Source organism: Pararge aegeria, chromosome Z (assembly GCF_905163445.1).
Source record: "Pararge aegeria chromosome Z, ilParAegt1.1, whole genome shotgun sequence".
Classification (NCBI taxonomy): domain Eukaryota; kingdom Metazoa; phylum Arthropoda; class Insecta; order Lepidoptera; family Nymphalidae; genus Pararge; species Pararge aegeria.
The window spans coordinates 2,310,659-2,331,960 of record NC_053208.1 but is presented as its reverse complement, the minus strand read 5'-3'; the positions used below and the strand labels follow the sequence as shown (position 1 = coordinate 2,331,960).

The following is a 21,302-nucleotide window of genomic DNA, read 5'->3' as shown; positions in this document are numbered from 1 at the left end:
AGTGGATAGGAGCTCGACTCCACTTTCGGGGGGCCGAGTTCGAATCCCACCTCTACTAAGTTATGTGCGTTGTACTGCATTATGCTGTTAAAAAACTCATTGCCTCCCCGGCTTTAGGTTATTAGCGAAGTCTACCCTGCACTTGGCTTAACCCACCATGCTACTCCAGCGCTGGTTGGCGTGCATTAACAATTAATTAAAAAGAATGACGATGGTGACTACTAGAAAACTAAAACTGGTGGAGCTCTCACAAGATAGAAAAATGAATGTTAAAATGTAAATTGTTGATGTTGGAAAAGAGCAACTGTTGAGTTTCTTGCCGGCTTCTTCTCGGTAGAATCTGCCTTCCAAACCGGTGGTAGAGTCACTACAAACAGACATACTTGACGTTAACAAAGTGCTTGTAAAGTGGGCCTACTTGAAATAAATGAATTTTGTTTGTTTGTTGCGGAAAAAGTCGATTAAAAATATAATTTTGGCAAACACAAGTGGACAAATGAGGGCGTCGTTGACGATGAACGCGGAATGTGGCACGCGATTAATTGAGCTCCCACCCTAAAGATCTCTCCACCGCCATCTTCCAATGCTTGTACCTCATGTCCCGCTCGTCGTCCGATATGCTCGGGTAGTACGCAGTGCCGGTGACCAGATCAATCATATTCCCGTTCTGGCTGTGGTCCAAGCCCCAATACGCCACCATCGCCGCTCCAAGCGCCGTGCTCTCGGTGAAGCCAGCTTTGGTCACGTTGATGCCTATCAAGTCGGCTTGCATTTGCATAACTAGCGCGTTGGAGGTCATTCCGCCGTCCACCTGAAATGAGCGGAAGAATCTTTTAAAAAGAGTTGGAAGAAATAGGTCTGAGCGGAATAGCCCTTTACTCGGCCCGAGTTGGCAGAAAACCGATTTGAAATGGAACTAGATGTCCTGGAGTGTCGCCGACATGTACTTTATGCATTCCCGAGCGGCCGCCTGCGGTCATACTGCCTAAAATTTATGATTGATACATTTTCACCACAGGAACACAACAGGACAAGTACGCCGGTCGAGTTATCTTGCCGGAAGGGTCTTGCGGGAAATCCTTTGGTGGCGGGACAGAAAATTCATTGGCCCTGACCTATACTGGTGGCGAGCTTTTATCCAAACAGTATACAAGTATACAATAAATGATTGCGTTACCTATGGACAATTATTTGTAAAAAAAAAAGTTGACCAAAAAAGAACCCAACCGAAAACCAAGATATAAATATTTTCTACAGCATTTTTAAGCCCGTGCCAAGTAAAACATATTCCTTTTGTCGAAGCCGATATGCTTGAGGAGTTCTCCCGGAACTTCACCATCATTTCCTTTATTGTAACAAGCATAATTTGCTTACCTACTACATACCATAACCGAAGTGCAACCCGAGTAATACTCAGTATTGTGTAGTTCCGGTTGCCACGGTGCTTTTCGAAAGCAAATGCTTAAGTTACTTAATACTAAAATCGCTGTAGGTGTCCCAATAATATTTAAAGTGTTCCCTCAATTTCTCCAAGATCCTTTCAACAGATCCTGAGCTGATGAAAATGGGACGACGTGGAACGGATACAGCTTCAAGCAAAAAACAAATTTAAAACAGTTTATCAATGACGAAGCTCTGAGCTAACAAACATAAAAAAAAATACAACCGAAATGAGAACCTCCTCCCAAAGTAAGGCGGTTAAAAAGACGAATAATTTATTAAAAGCGGGATATTACATGACAGTAAATTTGACAGATAGGTTTAGGAAAAGTCGTAAGTAAAAATAGATTTTAATACAATTTTAGATTAGGTACGAGTCTACGATAGCCATCGTATAACAACAATTTGCGAAAAAATTGTTGATAGAATTTATGAGTGTCTACAAACGAGACTAATACATATTTTGATAAAGTAATTTCTTATATTTTTTCGAATGATTTTTATGGCAACTCTAAGTCTGGAACCAAAACCATTATTTATTGATAACTCAACTGACTAATCCAAATAATATTATGATGCAGCAGGCAGCAGCGCATTGGCGCAAATTTTAGCGCAAATGCGCTGTGTACCATTCTCAGAAAAATGTATTATTCATTATTGTGACATAAATATTCAAAGTTCCGGTTTCCCTCAAATTTGCTGAATGAAAATAATCTTATCCAAGCAAAAGAGTAATGTGAAAATGCAGATCTCCTATTTCTGAGATGCTGATATTATTAAGCGAAGCAGTTTTTTTGTTCATAAAATAAAACCAAAGAGTATATAAACATAAAATGAAACCATAAACATCTTCGAAAGTTAATAAAACAACGGTTTTTAATAAGAATGCCATTGAGTTTATATGAGGTTTGTAAAGATTCCTATCTAATGAGATCTTACATGAAAATATAATGAACATTTGGCATCTATATTAATTTTGTTTACGAAGTCCGGGTATTACAAACTCTAAATAAGCATTCCAATGTTTTATTCATTTAAAGTACCTATTCTTGACCGTCTATTTTTGACAATAACGTATTGTTTAGATACCCATTGGTTTGCAAACATTAAAAATCTTCGAAACCTAAGAGGATACAAACACTACGTTAACAACTTTAAAGCACAATAAGATATGTATGTCTTATCATAAGATAAGACATACTTATAATAATATTTTACAAGTGTTTGTTAGCGTACGAGGTTAAGAATTGTGGAATGCACTTCCAATTAACATACGACGATCCAAATCACTGGCGATATTTAAAAAAGCGGCTAAGGCTCTCATATCCACCGATAGACGTCCACTGCTGGACATAGGTCTTTTGTAGGGAGTTCCAAATTCCACGGTTCTGTGCTGGCTACCTGCGACGCGCTTAATGTCGTCTGTCCTCTCTCGTTGTGGGTCTACCAACGCTTCGATCAATTGTCACTCACCTAAATGCAAAGTTCGGTGACTCTAACCTCCAAAACATAGTACACCCCTTTAGGGTAAGATTTAGATAAAATATTTTCTTAACTTGTTAAATGCTTTAAAAGAAACCTATTTTCTAAATTTCAAGTTTGTAGACTTTATAATGAAAAATTTTGTTAAAACTTTCCTCCCCCCCTAGTTAACCACCATTAAAGGTGATATCCAAAAAAAACGTAGTAAACTCATTTTTTTTATATAATTATAATAACTAGTGTCCCTAACCTCGAAAACATAGGACTTTCATAAAAACTTCCAACCCCTGTTTTACCCCGTTAGGGATAAATTTAAACAAAATATTTCCTAAACTAATGGCTATGCTTTAAAAGGAACCAATTATTTAAATTTCAGGTTTGTAAACCTAATAATCAAAAAATATCAGCTAAAAGTTTCAACCCTATTTTAAGGCGGGATTTCCAAAATAATTTATCATGCTTCAACGGTTAAGCAAAACATCGTGAGAAAACGTGCATACCTGAGAGTTTACCTTGTAGTGGGTCGGTAATGTGTTGATATGATTATGATAATTAAAAATACGTATGTCCTATCGTACGGTGAACGTTACGACACATGGAAACGGGAAAAGTCCATCCGAGAGAGTCATTGAGAGATAAATTTAAAGATGTTAAGATAATGACAGTTTTTAGCCAATACATATTTGAAAAATTTAATATAGTGTCACAAAAAAATATATGTAATTTTAAGAGAAAATGTGACTGCAATAATTTGAACATTGGAAGCAAAAATAAACTTGCAGTGCAATATACTAGACTACATTAAATAAGTATTTCATTTATTTTCATTATAGGAAACTGTATACAAATTTACAATAAACTACAAGTTTATATCTCTTAAAAATTTCAAAGTTTGTATTAAACGTAAGCTTGTAGAAAAATCCTATTATAGTATTAAGGACTACGTAAACGATAAAAATTCTTGGATGTCAATTATTGCTCTAACCAGGTTGCTTCTTACATAGTTTTAAATGACAATGTGAGACGGTGGTAACAAAAAACAAAACAACCGGCTAAGTTTGTTGTGGGGTTCTTCTTAGCTCGCAGCTTTACTTTTAAGTTGACGAATTTAATCATCGCCATCAATTCACTTCTATGTCATATTTTACATGTAATCAGTGGCGTGCACTTCATACATGCACAAAAGCACTGCATACCCAAATATTTTCATTTAACTGGCCGGATCGCGAGCTGAATCGCAATTTTACTTATTTTAGCTTACCCTGGTCCAAATCCATGTGCACGCCACTGCCCGTAGTGTAGTATTTAAATAGACTATCCACATGAATAGTCGAATCAGCCATAATGGTTCAAAATTCGGCCAATCATATTTTTCTTTACATGCAGGTACCATAGGCCAGGTGATTTAATGTACGCATCAAAAGTGCCTATGTGCCATCTCCATCATCATCTATGTGCCTATTTCTAATTTTAGGAGGTGAACCGCCGAATCCAACTCGGATGGGCAACGTTCGGGAAGCTTCGTGACATCTTTTCGTCAAAACTCCCTCATTGCCTGAAGACAAAAGTCGTGTCGCCAGTGATTCCCTATGGCTCCGAAACATGGTCGCTAACTATGGGCCTCATAAGAAGGCTCAGAGTCACTCAGCGGGCGATGGAGAGAGCTCGGAGTATCTCTACGTGATAAAATCAGAAATGTGGAGATCCTTAGAAGAACCAGAGTTACAACATAGCTCAACGAGTCGCGAAGCTGAAGTGGCAATGGGCGGGGCACATAGCTCGGATAAGGGATGGACTTTGGGGTCCCAAGGTGCTGGAATGGCAGCACTGGTAAACGCAGCGTTGATCGACCCCCGACGAGGTGGGCCGGACGACATAGTATGATAGCCGCTTGATTCAAGCAGCACAAAACCGTGGAATTTGGAACTCCCTACAAAAGACCTATGTCCAGCAGTGGACGTCTATCGGTTGATATGAATGAATGAAATATGCCTATTTGAATAAAGAAATATTTGACTTTGACTTCAATAAATCACCTTGAGTATTTGCAGGGGAATACCGCAATCTTCATTCATAGCGTCCAGTATGTCCCGCACTTGGAAGCAAACCGCCTCGAGGGCAGCGCGTACAATATGCTTGTCGTTAGTATCTTCAGTAATACCGCATATTACCCTGCAATCATACAAATGCCTCGTATATTTGGTGTTTCTTTCAAGTGAAAACTTCTTGAGCACTTTTATAAATTTAAATTGCATATAAAAATTTTCGGAACAGACAGGATTTGAACCTGCGACTGTCTGGCAATCGCGGCCTGAGCGCTTTTTCCAATTAAACTACGGCTCTCCTAATAGTAGTAGATCGAAACTGCAATAGTGTAAACGAGAAAAAATGTTTTATTTAAAAAAAATTTGAGTTGCTTTTTAAGATATCATCGAAATTATAATCCTCTTTGCCTTAACCCACATGCCTGAGTTCTCCATAATGTTCTCAAACGCGTGTGGAGTCCACCAATCTGCACTGGGCCAGATTGGTGGACTACGGCCTAAACCCTTCTTGTTGTGGGAGGAGACCCGTGCCTTGAGATCAAATGCCAGATTGTTAGTTGAAGTTAGTGAAGATGACCAGCGAGCGAATTTAAACAACTTCACGCGTGTTATTATTTGTGTTAGAACTAGTTCACAGATTAATGATTATTGATTAGTAACTAGTTAGGAGATTATTATTGTTTTTTTTTTAGTTGAAAAGTGTATTTCACTGTTTTTTTTTTATAAATTAACGTAAATATTGTTTAATAGTGCAAATCGTGTGCAAATTGTTTTTGTGGCTAAATTTTGTGTGTTCAAAAATTAATTGGCGAACAAAAGATAAACTATTCTAATTTCTTGAAATAAAAACAGCTCTTTACTTCACTGAAACCTACACCAAACTTGTGTATTTCTCACACTAAGCCCATAAAATACGGTCTAATGGATCTGTAGAACTCTGTTTGATGATTCCATTGTAATAAATTGTTTGTTGCTGTTGCATATTTTTTTGTTATGAAAAGAATGGTTGGAATGCGTCCGGTTATGAAATAAATTACCAGGCGCTATAAAAATTAAAGAGACCATACACAAAAACACTTCTTCTGAGTCTGAGAGTTTCTTTTCTAATTTTGCCAAACAGCACATAGAAACTTCATTATCCAACCAATTATCAATCGAAATTTCCAATCATAATTCGCGTGTTGACCTTAATCGTAGTGTTTTTCAAAGATTAGTTGACATTGTTTGTCATTTAGCACAACAAGAACGGAGATTTAGAGATGACGAGTTGAATTTGTCCTTCAGGTAACTGGGCTTGCTGGCATTAAAATATTAACTCAAATTAAAATCTGTAATATCGCTTGTGTTTAATCCAAATGGTGTAAAGTTCAATTTATATGGATGTTGAGGGATAGGTGGATGTATAGATGGATGGATGGATGGATGGATGGATGGATGGATGGATGGATGGATGAGTGGCTGGCTAGATTGGTGTATGAAACTTACCCGCGAGCGTCCTGTCTCCAATATGGCGCGTACAGTCCGCTGAAAGCCGGTACAAACACAACGCTTCCGTTTTCTGTCGCTTTTTCAGCCATAGCCTGTGTATCTTTGGCGCTGTTTATCATACCAATGTTGTCTTTCAGCCAGCCCAACGCTGCGCCCGCAACGGCCACCTAGATTCGAAAAGACAATAATGAAATACTAGCACATGACTTATATTATAAATGTGTTTTGTTTGTTAGCTTGTCCTTATTTCACGCCCTAACTACTTTTAAACGCAGGAAAACAAAGCGTTCCCACAGGTTTTATGAAAAAAAAACTACAAACGAAATGGTTGCGTTTGAGTGAGTGTGAGTGTGTGTGTGGGGGGGGGGGAGTGATTGAGTGAGTGAGTGAGTGAGTGAGTGAGTGAGTGTGTGTGTGTGTGTGTGTGTGTGTGTGTGTGTGTGTGTGTGTGAGAGTATGCGTGTGTGCGTATGCGTGTGTGCGTATGCGTGCACGTTTGCATGCACGTGTGCGTACCCGTGGGAGAGCGCGTGCGTTATTTAAAGCTGTTTTGTTTTGAGAGCGATTACGTTAAAAAAGAGATTCCGTAGACAATGTATGAACACTTGGATGTCGCTCTCTGGCTCAGTGGTGAGAGCTGTGGCCGTATTAGTAGAGGCATCGGGTTAGATCCCAGGCACGGGCATTTGAAAATTTATAATTTCTGTTCTGAGGTTTTTTACATGTGTATTAAAATATTATAAGAGGGATATGAGTATGAAATTTCCTACACTTTTAGCTGTTTGTATAGAGAAGAAGTGCAGAATACTTTTCTTTTTTTTTTATTATGCATATCAAATACAGTAAATCAATAAAAATCATTACAAACACTAACAATTAATTCACACACACACGCATATATACTCTTTTTTAATCATTTTTCAGCGTCAGTGTCAGAGCCTTGGCCAAATCTATGATAATAGAAGTAGTCTTTAACATAGAACCTTAATAATGTACCTAAACCTAAATATATTAATACTTACTACATATTTAAATTTAATACAGTCAAAATTTGACCACTAGTTTTAATAAAAAGCTAAGATTTTCCATAGACAACTATTTCTATTAAAAAAAATTAAAACAACCATGCTAAGCGTACGGAAGTTTAGTCAAAAATAGAATAACATCTATTTTCGCGTTTTGAAGAACTTATTTTATGTTGTTTGAACCACATTTTGTAATACTTGTAAAATATATCCAGTAAGCAATTCTGTCATACATCAAACGTGATTATAAAACATCAAAACATATAAAAAAAGGTCGCTGGAAGCATACGAGTATGAGCAGAGTTGCCTTATTCCCATACACTCACTGTGACGACAGATGGCACCTCTAGTATATTTTATCGCGCTACCGTTGTGTTCACGCTGCGAATATAGATACCCGGCCCGAATTTTCATAAGTGTGAAGACGAAGCAATAACTAGTATGTAAGACTTAAAGTACTGCCATTAGTGATATGCGTTTAGTTGATTGCCTCAAATTATACAAATAATTTAAATTTTTGGAAGGTGGGTGAAGTAGGCTCCACCTAAAAATTCATAAATATAAGCCAACTTGGCTTTGCCCGCGTGTTTCGGCACGTGTCAGAAACTAGCCTACGTTACTCTCCCGTCCTGTTAACTGACTCAATGCCTAAACCAAATCCATTAGCAACTCTTTATTTTTTGTATTCAATTATTTTAACGGGTGTGCTTCGGCCCTAAATAGTGTAAGGAATGTGAAAAGAATGCGAAAGATCACCTGCTTGCCTCGGTACGTGCGGAATATTAATGTCTGGTGTAAGACCTCAGTACAAGATTTGCACACACGCAATCGTGGGGTCGCTTTCGACTATCGAAACAGTATGACTTCAAAGTAAAGTGGATCTCATGCTACTTATTTTAAGGTCACTGATTTTGTACTTATGATTATTATTTAACGTTCCGCGAAGTGTGCTTGCCAATAGAAGTGTGGACGAAACGGCGTGAAGAAATGACAAACAAAGAGAAGAAAAGCGTTGATGATATATATCCTAAGAACAAGTTTGCTTGAAAGCATCCGGCTCCGCTTTCATCTCTCACAAGACAGAAAAATGAATGTTAAAATGTAAATTGTTGGAAAAGAGCGACTGCTGAGTTTCTTGCCGGCTTTTTCTCGGTAGAGTCCGCCTTGGGAACCTGTGGTAAAGTCGCTACAAACAGACTGACTTAACATTCGTAAGTGCTTAGATTAGGACTACTGGAAACAAATGAATTTTGAATTTTGCTTCTACGCTTCTATGAACAAAGGTACTAAAAAGCATATTAGAGTAATGTTACGGTAAATTTATAAAGCGGGTAAATAATTAATTTTTTGATAACTATAAATTCATGTTTGCCAGATATTTATGTTCATGACATTGAGTTGGTGGGTATTTTGATATACATAAATACGACTGCATTATCGATGCACCGCAGTCCTACATGGAACGGTGCAAAGATACCTCCCGGTGTCTTAGTCGTTTATAATTCAGAAGTGGTAAGATACAAAAGTCTAGCCCACGTGGTGACCTTGTTCGATTTGACCGTCAGCTGAAATGACGATTGTTCTTAGTGACTATTGTTTTTCAGACTGTGGCCATGTTTAACGATTGTCTACGAAGCTTCTGGCAGAAGTGGTGATTGTGCTATCAATCATGCGGTGTCAGCAATGTGTCTGTGTGACCTATTTACGAGAAAGTCTATGTGCCCATCTACGATAACGTCTGTGTATGAAGGGTAGAGGTAAGGAGAGTCATCTGTGTATATGAAAAAGTGTCGTCAAAATGTATTAAATTAGGATGGCGCCACATTTGCATCAGGGTAACTCTTAAAAGAAGCGCCAAATATAAATACCGTACTATTTACTGTTTACGAAATAAAATCACTCTAAACGCACGTTTGGTTATAATAAATCTGTAAGGTTATATTTACCACAATATTTTGTACAACGTAAGTTGTTGAAATTCTCAATAATTTACTACTTTAGTCGATAATGACATTAAATTTTTTAACTCGGCATACTTCAATTCATCTACGATTGCTACATTCATACCATACCCTGTGCATCCACCAGCGCCATTGTGGAGGATTTTTGAACTGTTATTTAGCGCAACAACTGGACACTTTTTCAACTTTTCTCCCATATAAGATGACTCTCCTTACCTCTACCCTCCATACGTCTGTGTGACCGCGTATTTACGAGATGTGTCAGTTTAGCTGCATCATATTTGCCATGCCACTTAACTGCTAAAATATGTCTGTTTGTTATATGTAAAAAGAGCAAGTATTGAGTTTCTTGCCGGTTCTTCTCGAACATGGACTCGAGTGATTCAAAGATACCCGATGTCTTAGTTGTTTATCACTAGTCATTCAAACACAGATGTGCATTGCTCTTCGATGGCTTTGCATACTAGAAGTACAGTATAGAATCTCACGACCCTCTCGACCCCTATGGCCTCACAAGTTTTAGGTACCGGGTTCGACACCCGGCTTAAGATTTGGAAATTAATCAGTTCTCTGATGATGAAATAAATTTTCAAACAAACATTAGTATTGTTGTATGTGTGTTTTCTGTTTTATGTAGTTATTCGTATGTATGTTTGTAACAGTGTACCCCAACAATTTTGTTTTCAATTTAGATTTCGTAATCCTAAGGTTGGTTGGTTGGTTGTTCTTTGGTGTACAATAAAAGTGTATTCCTTCATTCATTCATTCGTTCACAAATAAATAAATTAAATGCAACATGATGTTAAGAGCGTGATAATATAGAGTTCATGATTTCGATTTACCGATCCCTCTAAAGCGTAGCACGGCGGGCTGTGACTTCCCAGCTGGTATGCGACAGTCGTAAGCAACCCCCTACTGGAGTTGACGCGGACGTCGCCCGTGTTGTACAGCACGAAACACCCTGTACCTGCAATACACCAATTTGACACGTCATTTTTGAAGTGAATCGTTAATCTTTGGAATCGTTAATTATCAGGAAAAACTCTTACTAATTTTATAAATTCAAAAGGCGTTTCAAAATTTTCGTAAACGACGGGATTTCAACCTGCGACTCTCTGGCAATCGCGTCCTGAGCGTTTTAAAAAACAATTAAGCTACGGCTCTCCTTCCGTCGCTGCCGAAATTAGTATATGCCATCTATATCAGTCCTATAGCGACTAGTAGGAAACATTGCAGTTTCGATCTACTTTAACGATATTACAATGGGACACGTTTGAAAAAAGACATGACACATTGCTTTTTAATAATTTTATAATTTATTATTAGTTTTTTTACACTTTTAAACATACACTGCAATTTGAATTACGTTTGCAGCTATATACAACGTTCTTAACTTAATATTTCATACCCTGTAAAAATTGTTAAAGTAAATATATAAAGTGGGTAAATAATTAAACTTTAGATAACTATAAATTAATATTTGCCAGATATTTTATTAAATTGATTAGGCTTTTTACAAATTTGTTTAAAAACCAATGTTCATGACACTGAGTTGGTGGGTATTTTGATATAAATACGACTGCTTTTTCATAGAGACTTCAGTCCTACATGGGCAACTACAGTCGTTTATTAAATCAAAAGAATGATATTAATTTTTCCATACAAACGAATTAAAAACATTCGAAGCGTTTACTTACGACAACCCTATTAAAGATAAAAGACCGACACGCGCATAGTACCTACGCTACGCAACGCGTACCTCATAAAGTGACAGGAGTCACATGATTTTAATTATGCATGTGATCTGATTTCTTTCAGTAAAAACTATTTCAGTGGTTTACTCATAATCTATTAGGTTTTCGGTTTCACAGATTAAAGTCTCAGAGAATAGTCTGTGAAGTATTATTTCTGTTTTCATTACCAGGTTGTATAAAAATTCCGTAATAAAAGTTTCAGAGTGCTGGCGAGTTGCCGCCTAGTCCGTAACCGCGCTTTGGCATCTTCTGGCATCGCATTAGGGCGCGTGTACATTTGTTCCCACCACGCCGCGCGCGCAAAACACGAGTATGGTTTGACTTAACGTTTTTACCGCTTGCCAACCCGAGCTACAGAAATACCCTATAGCAAAATAACAAACCACTGCTAGACCAGAGGCGTCTCCCATTAGGTTTGCCCATAATCGCCACGCTAGGCAAAACATGTACGAAACTACATTTCTATAATATATGTTGTTATTACCTAAGTTTGGCAATATTCTATTCTATCGCAGTAGACAGTAGTTGCAAAGAGGACGCTACTGCCCATTTTTCATTAAATTCCGTTACTATTTCCTAAACCCGCGGGACGAGTAGGGTGACAATACAGTATTCTGAGCTGCCGACACCACTCACCTTTGCCTATTAGGCTAAGGCCGTCCTTAGTTACCGCTAATAGGCAAAAAGTCTAAAATTGCGGCTAGCCTGTTACTTTGTACGCAAGTAGCTTGACTACGATGAGTTGCTTATGCCCGTTTTCACTAAAGCTAGAAAAGCTTAAATTGGATGCCTAATTTTTTGGATACAGAAAAACCTTTCACCAACTTTAAGACGACGCACGACGTGTGTGTGTGTGCGTTGTGTGTGTGTATGTGTTTGATGATGATGATGATGATGATGACGAGTTTAGGCGCCATCTTAAGTGTGTTTGTGTGTGTGTGAGCGCGCGTATGTGCGCGTGCGTGCTCGAGCTAATTAGGAATGTGTGTGTGTGGGCGTGCGTTTGTTTTAGGGTGTGCGTTTGTTTGTGGATGTGCGTTTGTTTGTGTGTTTGTGTGAGTAAGTTTGTTTGTGTGTTTGTGTGAGTAAGTTTGTGTGTGTGTGTGTGTGTGTGTGTGTGTGTTAAAATACAAAACAAGCTAAATATTATGCATATATTTTATTTTACCATAAGTTGCCTTCGCTTGTCCTTTCTGCAGGCACATCTGACCAACAAGAGCGCCTTGCTGGTCACCGAGGCAGCCTGATATAGGGACACCCTGCAGTGGCCCCTCTGCTATGTATCCATATATCTGGAAATAAATAAAAAAGTGCATTAAATAAATATTGCCTACTATAAGTATTTAGTAACTGGCTACATAACAAGGCTCAGTCAGCTTGCGATGGAGAGAGCTGTTCTGGTAGTATCTTCAGAAATGAAAACATTCGTAGAAGAACTACTCAAAATCAAAAGCTCATACATGAGTTACAATGAGCAGTGCTAAAATGGCTACTCAACACCGCTAAACGCTGCGTTTGTTGACCCCAAACGGGGATGGACAGAAGACATCAAACGAGTCGTTGGGAGCCGCCCTATTTATATTCGAATAACTTAAAACGCACACAACTTAGAAAAGTTCGAGGTGCGTGCTGGTGCTCGAACTTGGTCCCCCGCTCCTATCCATTGCGCTATCAACGCTGCGTTTGATTTGATTGAAGACTTTCCAAAATTCAGTATTCATTTATTTCTGTAAAGTGACATTACACTGTGAAGCCAAATAGATACATGTGATTCAACGTCGCGTAGTCGGGTCAGTGACCGCATGATACAGTCGTCATTTTACATTACAGAGTAGTAACAAGTAGAGATAATCTGTACAATAATGACTGTTTAATATTTCACAAACTATAGAATTTTAAAAAGTAGTAAAACAAAAGTTGTCAGTTTTAGTGTAAACAAACAACTACAGACCGAGATCTTCTTGGGTTCTTTCATTTTTTATTATTTATTTTTTATTTATGTATTTATAGTAGCGTATTTGTATGTTTATATATAGGTATGGAATATATTTTATATTTTTGTACATATCTTTAATATGTTATGTTTAATATGTACTATGTTTTATGTTTATTTAGTTTAAAATCCTAATATTTCACTAATGTTTGTTGTACTTCCTACTAATTTCCTTTTATGCCTTTGGTCGCCTGGAAGAGATCGCTACTTAGCGATAAGGCCGCCAAATTGTACTTTCTACCTTATTGTGCTGTTGTATTTGTATCTCTGTAAATTTTCTGTGGTGTACAATAAAAGTGTATTCATTCATTCATCTTTCTGGTACTTTTTATTTAAACCTGTATTTTTTTCCCCGTATTAAGTAGAAAAAAGTAATAAGGCTTTCCATTTGGGAAAGATGTCTCTCAATGCCAGAGACTACGTGGATTACACGTGTATAAAAATATTTTATATACACTTTCATTTATTAAAAGCCTATAACAGTCTGCTGGATTAACGAACTCTCCAAACGGGAGAATATGCTCACAATCGCCACGCTGGGTCTGGTTTGTGATCGCAGTAAATGGTACTTAGTTCGTAGCTTCTACTGCGCAATCTATAATTTGCTAATCCGACTACTATGAAATGTTCTTTTACTTTTCAGTTATATATGGCACTCACAAATAATTTTCGAAATCGGTTCAGTAGTTCCAGAAATTACGCTCAACAGTGTCACAAATTCACAAACTTTACCTCTTTGTTATATTAAATTCAAATTCAAAATTCAAAATTCATTTATTTCAAGTAGGCCTAATATAAGCACTTGTGAAACGTCAAGTCGGTCCGTTTGTAGTGACTCTACCACCGGTTCGGAAGGCAGATTCTCGGCAGAGACCGAGAAGAAGCCGGCAAGAAACTCAGCAGTTGCTCAGCATTTTTTCAATATCAACAATTTACTTATACTTTTTAAATTCATTTTTCTACCTTTTGAGAGCTGAAAGCGGAGCCGGATGGTTTCAAGCAACCCTTTCATTAAGAAATTCATCAATTGTATAGTAACCGCGCTGTAATAAATGTGTTTTAAAAATTCTTTAAACTTCTGCATTGGCAGGTCCATAATCACCTTAGGAATCATATTATAAAAGCGTATACTCAATCCCACAAATTAGAAGTATAAATATATAATGCTAGTTTAAAGATAAAACGAGATAAATAAATGTTAAATCGATTTTAAGTTAATTAAAAAAAAAAACTTACTTCAGAACTGGACTTAATTTCGGGCAGCACAGATTTTGGCACCTCGAAGAACTTCATGAGAAGCGGATCCCAGCTTAAGGTTTCGATATTCATCAGCATTGTGCGCGATGCGTTGGTCACATCCGTCACATGTTTGCCTCCGTTGGGACCGCCTGGGTTACAAATGGAAAACAGCATAAGTATTCGTCACCGTCAAACCATTAACGGCCCACTACAAAGCAAGCAGCCATCCTCCTACTATGAGAGCTATATTTAAATTCTAGGGTATGTAGTGCTTTTGTGCATGTATGGTGTGCACGCCACTCAAAGTCAAAGTCAAAGTCAAAAATATCTTTATTCAATAGGTGGCACTTTTGATGCGTACATAAGAATTACACGGTAGTGACATGATGGCGATAACCACATTCGTAAACTTAAAACTAAAGCTACGAGAGTTCCAAACGCGTCCTAGTCTAAGAAGAAGCCCACAACAAACTTAGCCGGGTGTTTTTTTTGTTATCACCATCTCACAATGTCATTTTAAATTATTAGAAGAGCAACCTGGTTAGAGCAATAATTTACACCCAAGCTTTTTTATCGATTACGTAGTCCTTTATACTATAATAGGACTTTTCTATAAGCTTACGTTTAATACAAACTTTGAACTTTTTAAGAGACATCTCCAAGATGTCAATTGGTAGTTTATTGTAGAATTTTATGCAATTTCCTTTAAACGAATCATGAATTTTACTGAAACACACTGACACACTGACACTGAAAGCAAGGGTCTCTTCTTAGAACGTAAGGGTTCAGGCCGTAGTCCACCACGCTGGCCAAGTGCGGATTGGTAGACTTCACACGCCGTTGAGAACGTTATGGGGAACTCTCAGGCATGCAGGTTTCTTCGCGATGTTTTCCTTCAGCGTCAAAGCAAGTGATGTTAAATTGCCTTAATCAAAAAAAAGCACATAGCTCCGGAAAGTTAAGAGCGCGCCGTGGATAGAAACTCGGTCCCACCGAAATGGAAGCCGAAGCTTTATCCACTTCCATATAGCATATAGTATATGTATTGTGCGATATTCATTAATGATGTCCAATCGTGAGTAAGCACAAAAGAGGTTTTATAGATGCCTTGACAAGTCAAAAAATTATCGGAGGTATTCTACCCTTTTGTAATTAAAAATACACTAAGTAAAAGATATACGGAAGCGCCATCTCGTGATGAGCGGCCACATTTCTAGGTCAATCGTCGCTAGACAGGCGTATAGCGTACAAAATAAATTCTTCTAATGCGTATTTTAATTTTTAACCGTAAACGCTAAACATTAACCTTTTAAAACACTTAAAAAACCCGTGTTGTTGATTGCAGGGGAAAATCAATTATTATGAATCACTCGACATAAGCGCCCTCTACTATTACATAAAAATCCCTACTAATCCCTACTAATATTATAAGTGTGAATGTAAGTTTGTTTGTTACGCTTTCACGCAAAAACTACTTAACTGATCCTCATGAAACTTTGTACACATATTCTTAGAAGTGTTAGAAGTAAAAAAGGATACTTTTTATCCCGACGTTAAGCTCGGTTCCTTTGGGAGAGGGGATGAGTGTTTGACAATTTTACACCATAACTTCGACAAACTATTTTTGTACTATAGAGGTTATAATATGTGTTTAATTTTGCCCTAACTGTGGTTGGAGATAGAGGACAGAACTCCTCAGCGGACAGCATCGAACACCTTATTTAAGGCTAAGCGATCTTACATACTTTATTTTTTTTTAGATCTACAACTAAATTTAATGCCACATCAAAAAACAAAATCAAACGCAGACGAAGTCGCGGGCAACAGCTATCAAAAAAAAAATATAGCACGCCCAAAGAAAGAATCGTTCTGCTAGGTGTGTGCGTTGCGAGTTAGTAGTGTGTCGTGTAATGTTATAATCATGCGCTTGTACTTACAAGATTAGCATCAGTCTTGTGTGAACCATTTCATTCATAAATTTTGTGAGTGTGGGTGTCTATAAGCACTGCTTACGGAAGTAGATAATCAATTGTGTGTTTGTTTTTTTTATGAACAATATTATTTGCTTGGTGTGTTTTTGTTGTTAACTGTCATTATTCGTATTTAGAATTAAAAATATTAATTACAAATGCAAATAACACCAATGAACTAATATGATCGTCTTTCGTAAATAAGTTATGAAACCAAACTGTCTAAATTATGAAAAATGAATAATATATAATAAATATATAATACGTTTTCCAGGAATCATTGGAAAGTGAGAAAGTTAACAATAAATAATGCTTTAAATTATTGTTTACATATCAAAATAAAAAAGCGTTCGAACCCATACTTACAAAAAAATTAAAGACATATTTTGACTTATTTCGATTGCAATATTTTTAATAGCATATTCAATCGCCATTATGATTTACCTTCGAACAATGCTCTATGGCGTTGGTGATAAATAAACTGCATAAATTTTAATCAATTAAAGTGCATAAATTCAGTAACTTATAAAAGTTTGTGTATTAATAGTTAAATGTGTTAAGGTTTATGATGAAAGCATATTCGCGCGGTCTTTGTTTTGGCTCGGTGAGCCTTGAAAAAGTACTTAGAGACAACTTTAATTTCTATCCTTATATCGTAAAGTTTTTATGAACAATATACTTAAATACTTATAATATACACATAAACACATAGACACTGAAAAACATTTATGTTCATCACACAAATATTTTCCAGTCGTGGGAATCGAACCCACGGCCTTGGACTCAGAATGCAGGGTCGCTGCCCACCAATTCACCAGGGCGCCAATGGGCCTGGAGAATGACCCGTCGCTCGTATTTTTAGTAGCTTGAGCAAGAATTAACACGCTTTTAAACTTGTTGTCTGGCTGAAAGAAGCAAATAATAATGAACGACTAGAATAACTTCAAAAATGTGAATACCTGTCAAATTCCATATGATCCAAGTGTCGACAGTGCCAAAGCAGCAGCTACCTTTCTTCATTGCCTTTTTAACTGCATCCACATTGTCACTCAGCCAGCGTAGTTTCACCGCACTGAAGTACGGGGACATCGGTAGTCCGCAAAGTGGCTGAAATCATATTTAATACTCTCATACTAGACGACCTTATCTCAAGTGGCAATTCCCATACAAAATAATGAAATTTGGGGTCAAAGTCAAACATATCTTTATTCAAGTAGGCCCATAGGTGGCACTTTTGATGAGTACATAAGAATTACACGGTAGTGAGATGATGGCGATAACTACATTCGTAAACTTTCTTTCTTCTTTTCGTTTTCTCTTTTTAATAAATTAATCATGTTAAAGTAGCCAACAACACACCTTTTATCGGTCCAATAGAAGCGGCATAAAAGTGGAATATTTATACAGACATACATAAACTGTTAAAGACATTGTCCTCCCTTAATCGGTTCATAAAAGACTGCATGTAATTTATAATACCAAAAGTCTAGCACTATAGTACATTACATAAAAAAAAATAACCTCCAGTACGAGTTATAAAATACTTAAGGAGTTATAAAATACTTAAGGATAGGCATTGTAAGAGTTAGGCATTGTATGCAGATGATAGTCATAATATCATCTGCATACCCTGTATGCATGCCACTGGTATACTCCACACCTTATACACACACAAAGTAACGCATGCTTCTATCCAATATCTCACTATATTTTCCTTCACCATTGAAGCAAGTGATTATTTAATTACTTAATGTAATTCTTAATGAATTGATGTAATTCTCACTAGTTACATTACAGTAGAGAAATGAGACAATTTACCCAATGTTTCTGATGTGCTTTGTTTCTTGTGTATTTTGGTTAATTACTGTAGTAGCAATAGAGTACAGCTTCTCGTGCTCTCACTCTAAATCTGGTTAAAACTCAGATTTTAAACAGAAAACTCTAAGGTAACAAATCTTTACACAACCCAGGAATTGATGTCATGATCTGTGTGAACATGCTAAACACTAAACCAACAAAAGAGGTTTTATAATTACTAACCTTCAAATAGTTTTTATTTCTAGTCTTGTTGGGCACCAAATCCAACAGCTTGTCAATTGTTGATGATGTCCGCATGTCGAGCCAGACAATGGCATTGTGAAGAGGTTTCCCAGTGTACCTGTCCCAAACTATAGTTGTCTCCCGCTGGTTTGTCACTCCTACTGCAACTACATCCTGAAAAATTGCAATATAACATGTTTAAAGTAAGTTATTTTTATGTTTATAGCTGTGTGTTTTCACCTGGTTTACTACAGGTCATAAACATTATCTTAGCATTTTAAAATACCTACTATAGTACCTTACTCATAGGCTTTTTTTAATGATTAAATCTCTCTGTATGTAAGCAGTATTTTCAAAAAACTTAAATGGAGCAAAAATGGTCGGAGTGGAGAAAGTCTTTACCACCTCATATTTGTAGATGTCATGCGGAATTGCGGAAACAGGAAATCAACAGTTTCTTCTTCTGAATGACTGGTGAGGTATTTAATGGTGGTTTAGGGTTTTAAATCTGGCTCGATATAGTAGTGAACGGTATTATAAAAGTTTTGTCAGCTTTAACTATTAGTTGTTGAGTGCTCCTTGCATAACATGGTTAGTGGCGTGCACTTCATACATGCACAAAAGCACTGCCTACCCTAAAAACTCATAAAGGCGAAGGATTTTTCCCTTTTTTGCCATCTTCCTTCTATATGCATAACCTGGCCACAAACCTTGTGCACACCACTGAACATAGTTGCCAGTATCTCTGTTGTCTCTGAATATCAATGTTCAAGTTGGATGTCTTGTAAAGGAGTTTATTGGTTGCTACTCAAGGATAAAAACTTTACCAAGTTACAGGATGCAAATAACAAACTATCATCAATATTGTTTCACCGGGCTTGAAGATTCCTGTTACATACCTTTTATATCTAATCTATATAATATTGATTCTTTGTGTATTATTTACTAGCGGTACTACTATTATTTATTTACAAGTTCATCCACTTATGAGTCAACCATTAAAGATAGACACATGATATTGCCAGTGGCGTGCACTTCATACATGCACAAAAGCATTGCATACCCTAAAATTATTGTAGAACTCATAAAAGGGGAAGGGTTTTTCAATGTTATGCCATCTTCCTTCTTTATGCATACCCTGGTCAAAAACCCTGCGCACGCCACTGGATATTGCTGGCTTTTTTTAGAAAATACATCCATAATTTTTGCATTACTTTGACTGTTACTCTGCACATGTAACGGAAGGAATATTTTTTCCCGTTTTTAATAATTTTTCACTGGTGCTTTATACTTTGCAAAGCATGATGTTATATAATAGCCTACAGCATTCCTCGACAAATGAATTCTATCCAACATGAAAAGTTTTTCCAATTCGAGATTAGCAAAACAAACTCTATCCATCCTAACCTAGGCTCCACCTCTCGTCTCTCTGCCAAATAATTTGCGGGATACCTGTGCCCTGTAGTAAACTGGTAATAGGATGATTATGATCATCATGACTATTCTGTAAATGTGCTATGTTTGGATAGTGATATGTTATATGGATTAGATAGTGATATGATAGTTGATAGTGATATGTTTGGACAACAAATATCTTGCCATTCAAATAAAGATGGCTAATATACAGCTAAAAAAACTTGAACTAGCTTCATAGAGAAGCCAATATTAATATAAATTATAAATTAAACATATTAAGATTATAAAGTTATCTTAGTATAAAGAATATATCAATTTGCAACTTCAATGGATGTTTTCGATTATGGTTACCCAATTTTCTTTAAAAATTTTATTAAAAAAAATTATAAATTAAAACCTTTACTAATTTGTTTAGCATATTGAGCATCACACATAAAAAAACACATTCATTAACGCTGTGCAGCTATGTATATATATGAGAAAAAAAAATTAGAATAGAAATTATATGTTTTATAAGAATTAAGTCTAAGTTACAATTGTAAGTTGTTTTAGTAGCCTAATAAATAAATAAATATGTAATTTACCTTTGGATTGCCGCCTAAGGACACTAATTGTTCGACTGCTTTACCTATGCAAGTCTTCACCACTTCCAATATAGCACATGGATCCTGCTCCACCCATCCTTCTTGAGGGAAATGTTGTTCTAATGTCTTCTGGTGTGACACCACAACTTCGCAGGTGTTAGCTTTGAAAAGGATAAAACGAGCGCTCGATGTCCCTTCGTCTATCGCCCCCACCAAGGGTCCAAATTTACCATATTCTGATGTCATATTTATGTTATCCTACGTATGACTCTTGCACAAACGAATGGAATAAAACCTGTTATCTAATTGCACTTTGGTCATTAGATTTAGAACTCTAAAAGGCTAATATTTACTGTCTACAGGTCGTAATGTTATTTTGTTATGACACTCTATCTATGGTAGTAATCTCGTCGTAATGTATTGACATCTCATTGACATTGTCACAGATCTCAAAGACGTTGTCACGATCTACGATTTTCTTTTTCTTGACTGACCACTCTAGTTCGTGCCTTTTCCAAGCTACTGGACACTGGCAACACAACGGCCTCATATCTCATACTTTAGTTGATATTTCAGATTTTTTTTACTTTAGTTGTTGGTTTTTATGTTGTTGTGTTTTTTCCCCTTTATGACTGGTAAAGATCATTGACCATACAGACATAAACCCTATTCAATCGTATCTTTTTTTTAAATCAAATCTACGTCTATAAATAAAATGTAAGCCGATGATTTAGGCAAATATAATGCTTTTTGGTTATATTTTAATAAATTTTATAATTTAGATTTTAATTTTTTTTTGAATAAGAACTATTATTTTCTTTTTTTAAAGTTTAATATAACATATGCCAGTTCTTAGTGAATATTG

The 21,302-nt window shown here is 36.6% G+C and overlaps 1 protein-coding gene across 1 annotated transcript; it reads right to left on the bottom strand.

Moving 5' to 3' along the window:
• Nucleotides 1-419: 419 nt before the first annotated feature.
• On the bottom strand, nt 420-20,790 carry LOC120636147 (glycerol kinase). Its single transcript, XM_039907463.1, has 9 exons — nt 20,438-20,790; nt 18,438-18,611; nt 17,357-17,504; nt 14,425-14,576; nt 12,364-12,487; nt 10,284-10,408; nt 6,453-6,622; nt 4,959-5,094; nt 420-811 (listed from the first exon to the last, which is right to left on the bottom strand). Exons 1-9 carry the CDS (start codon nt 20,681-20,683, stop codon nt 539-541), a joined length of 1,548 nt encoding a protein of 515 aa, XP_039763397.1. The 5' UTR covers nt 20,684-20,790; the 3' UTR covers nt 420-538.
• Between the last annotated feature and the right edge of the window lie 512 nt (nt 20,791-21,302).

Excerpts from the sequence above, each read along its gene's own strand:
- LOC120636147 (XM_039907463.1), bottom strand. The coding sequence starts at position 20,683 with ATGACATCAGAATATGGTAAATTTGGACCCTTGGTGGGGGCGATAGAC. Across the intron at positions 18,612-20,437 it reads CCTTAGGCGGCAATCCAAAG|GATGTAGTTGCAGTAGGAGT; the intron begins GTAAATTACATA and ends GCAATTTTTCAG. Across the intron at positions 17,505-18,437 it reads GAAATAAAAACTATTTGAAG|CCACTTTGCGGACTACCGAT; the intron begins GTTAGTAATTAT and ends ATATGATTTCAG.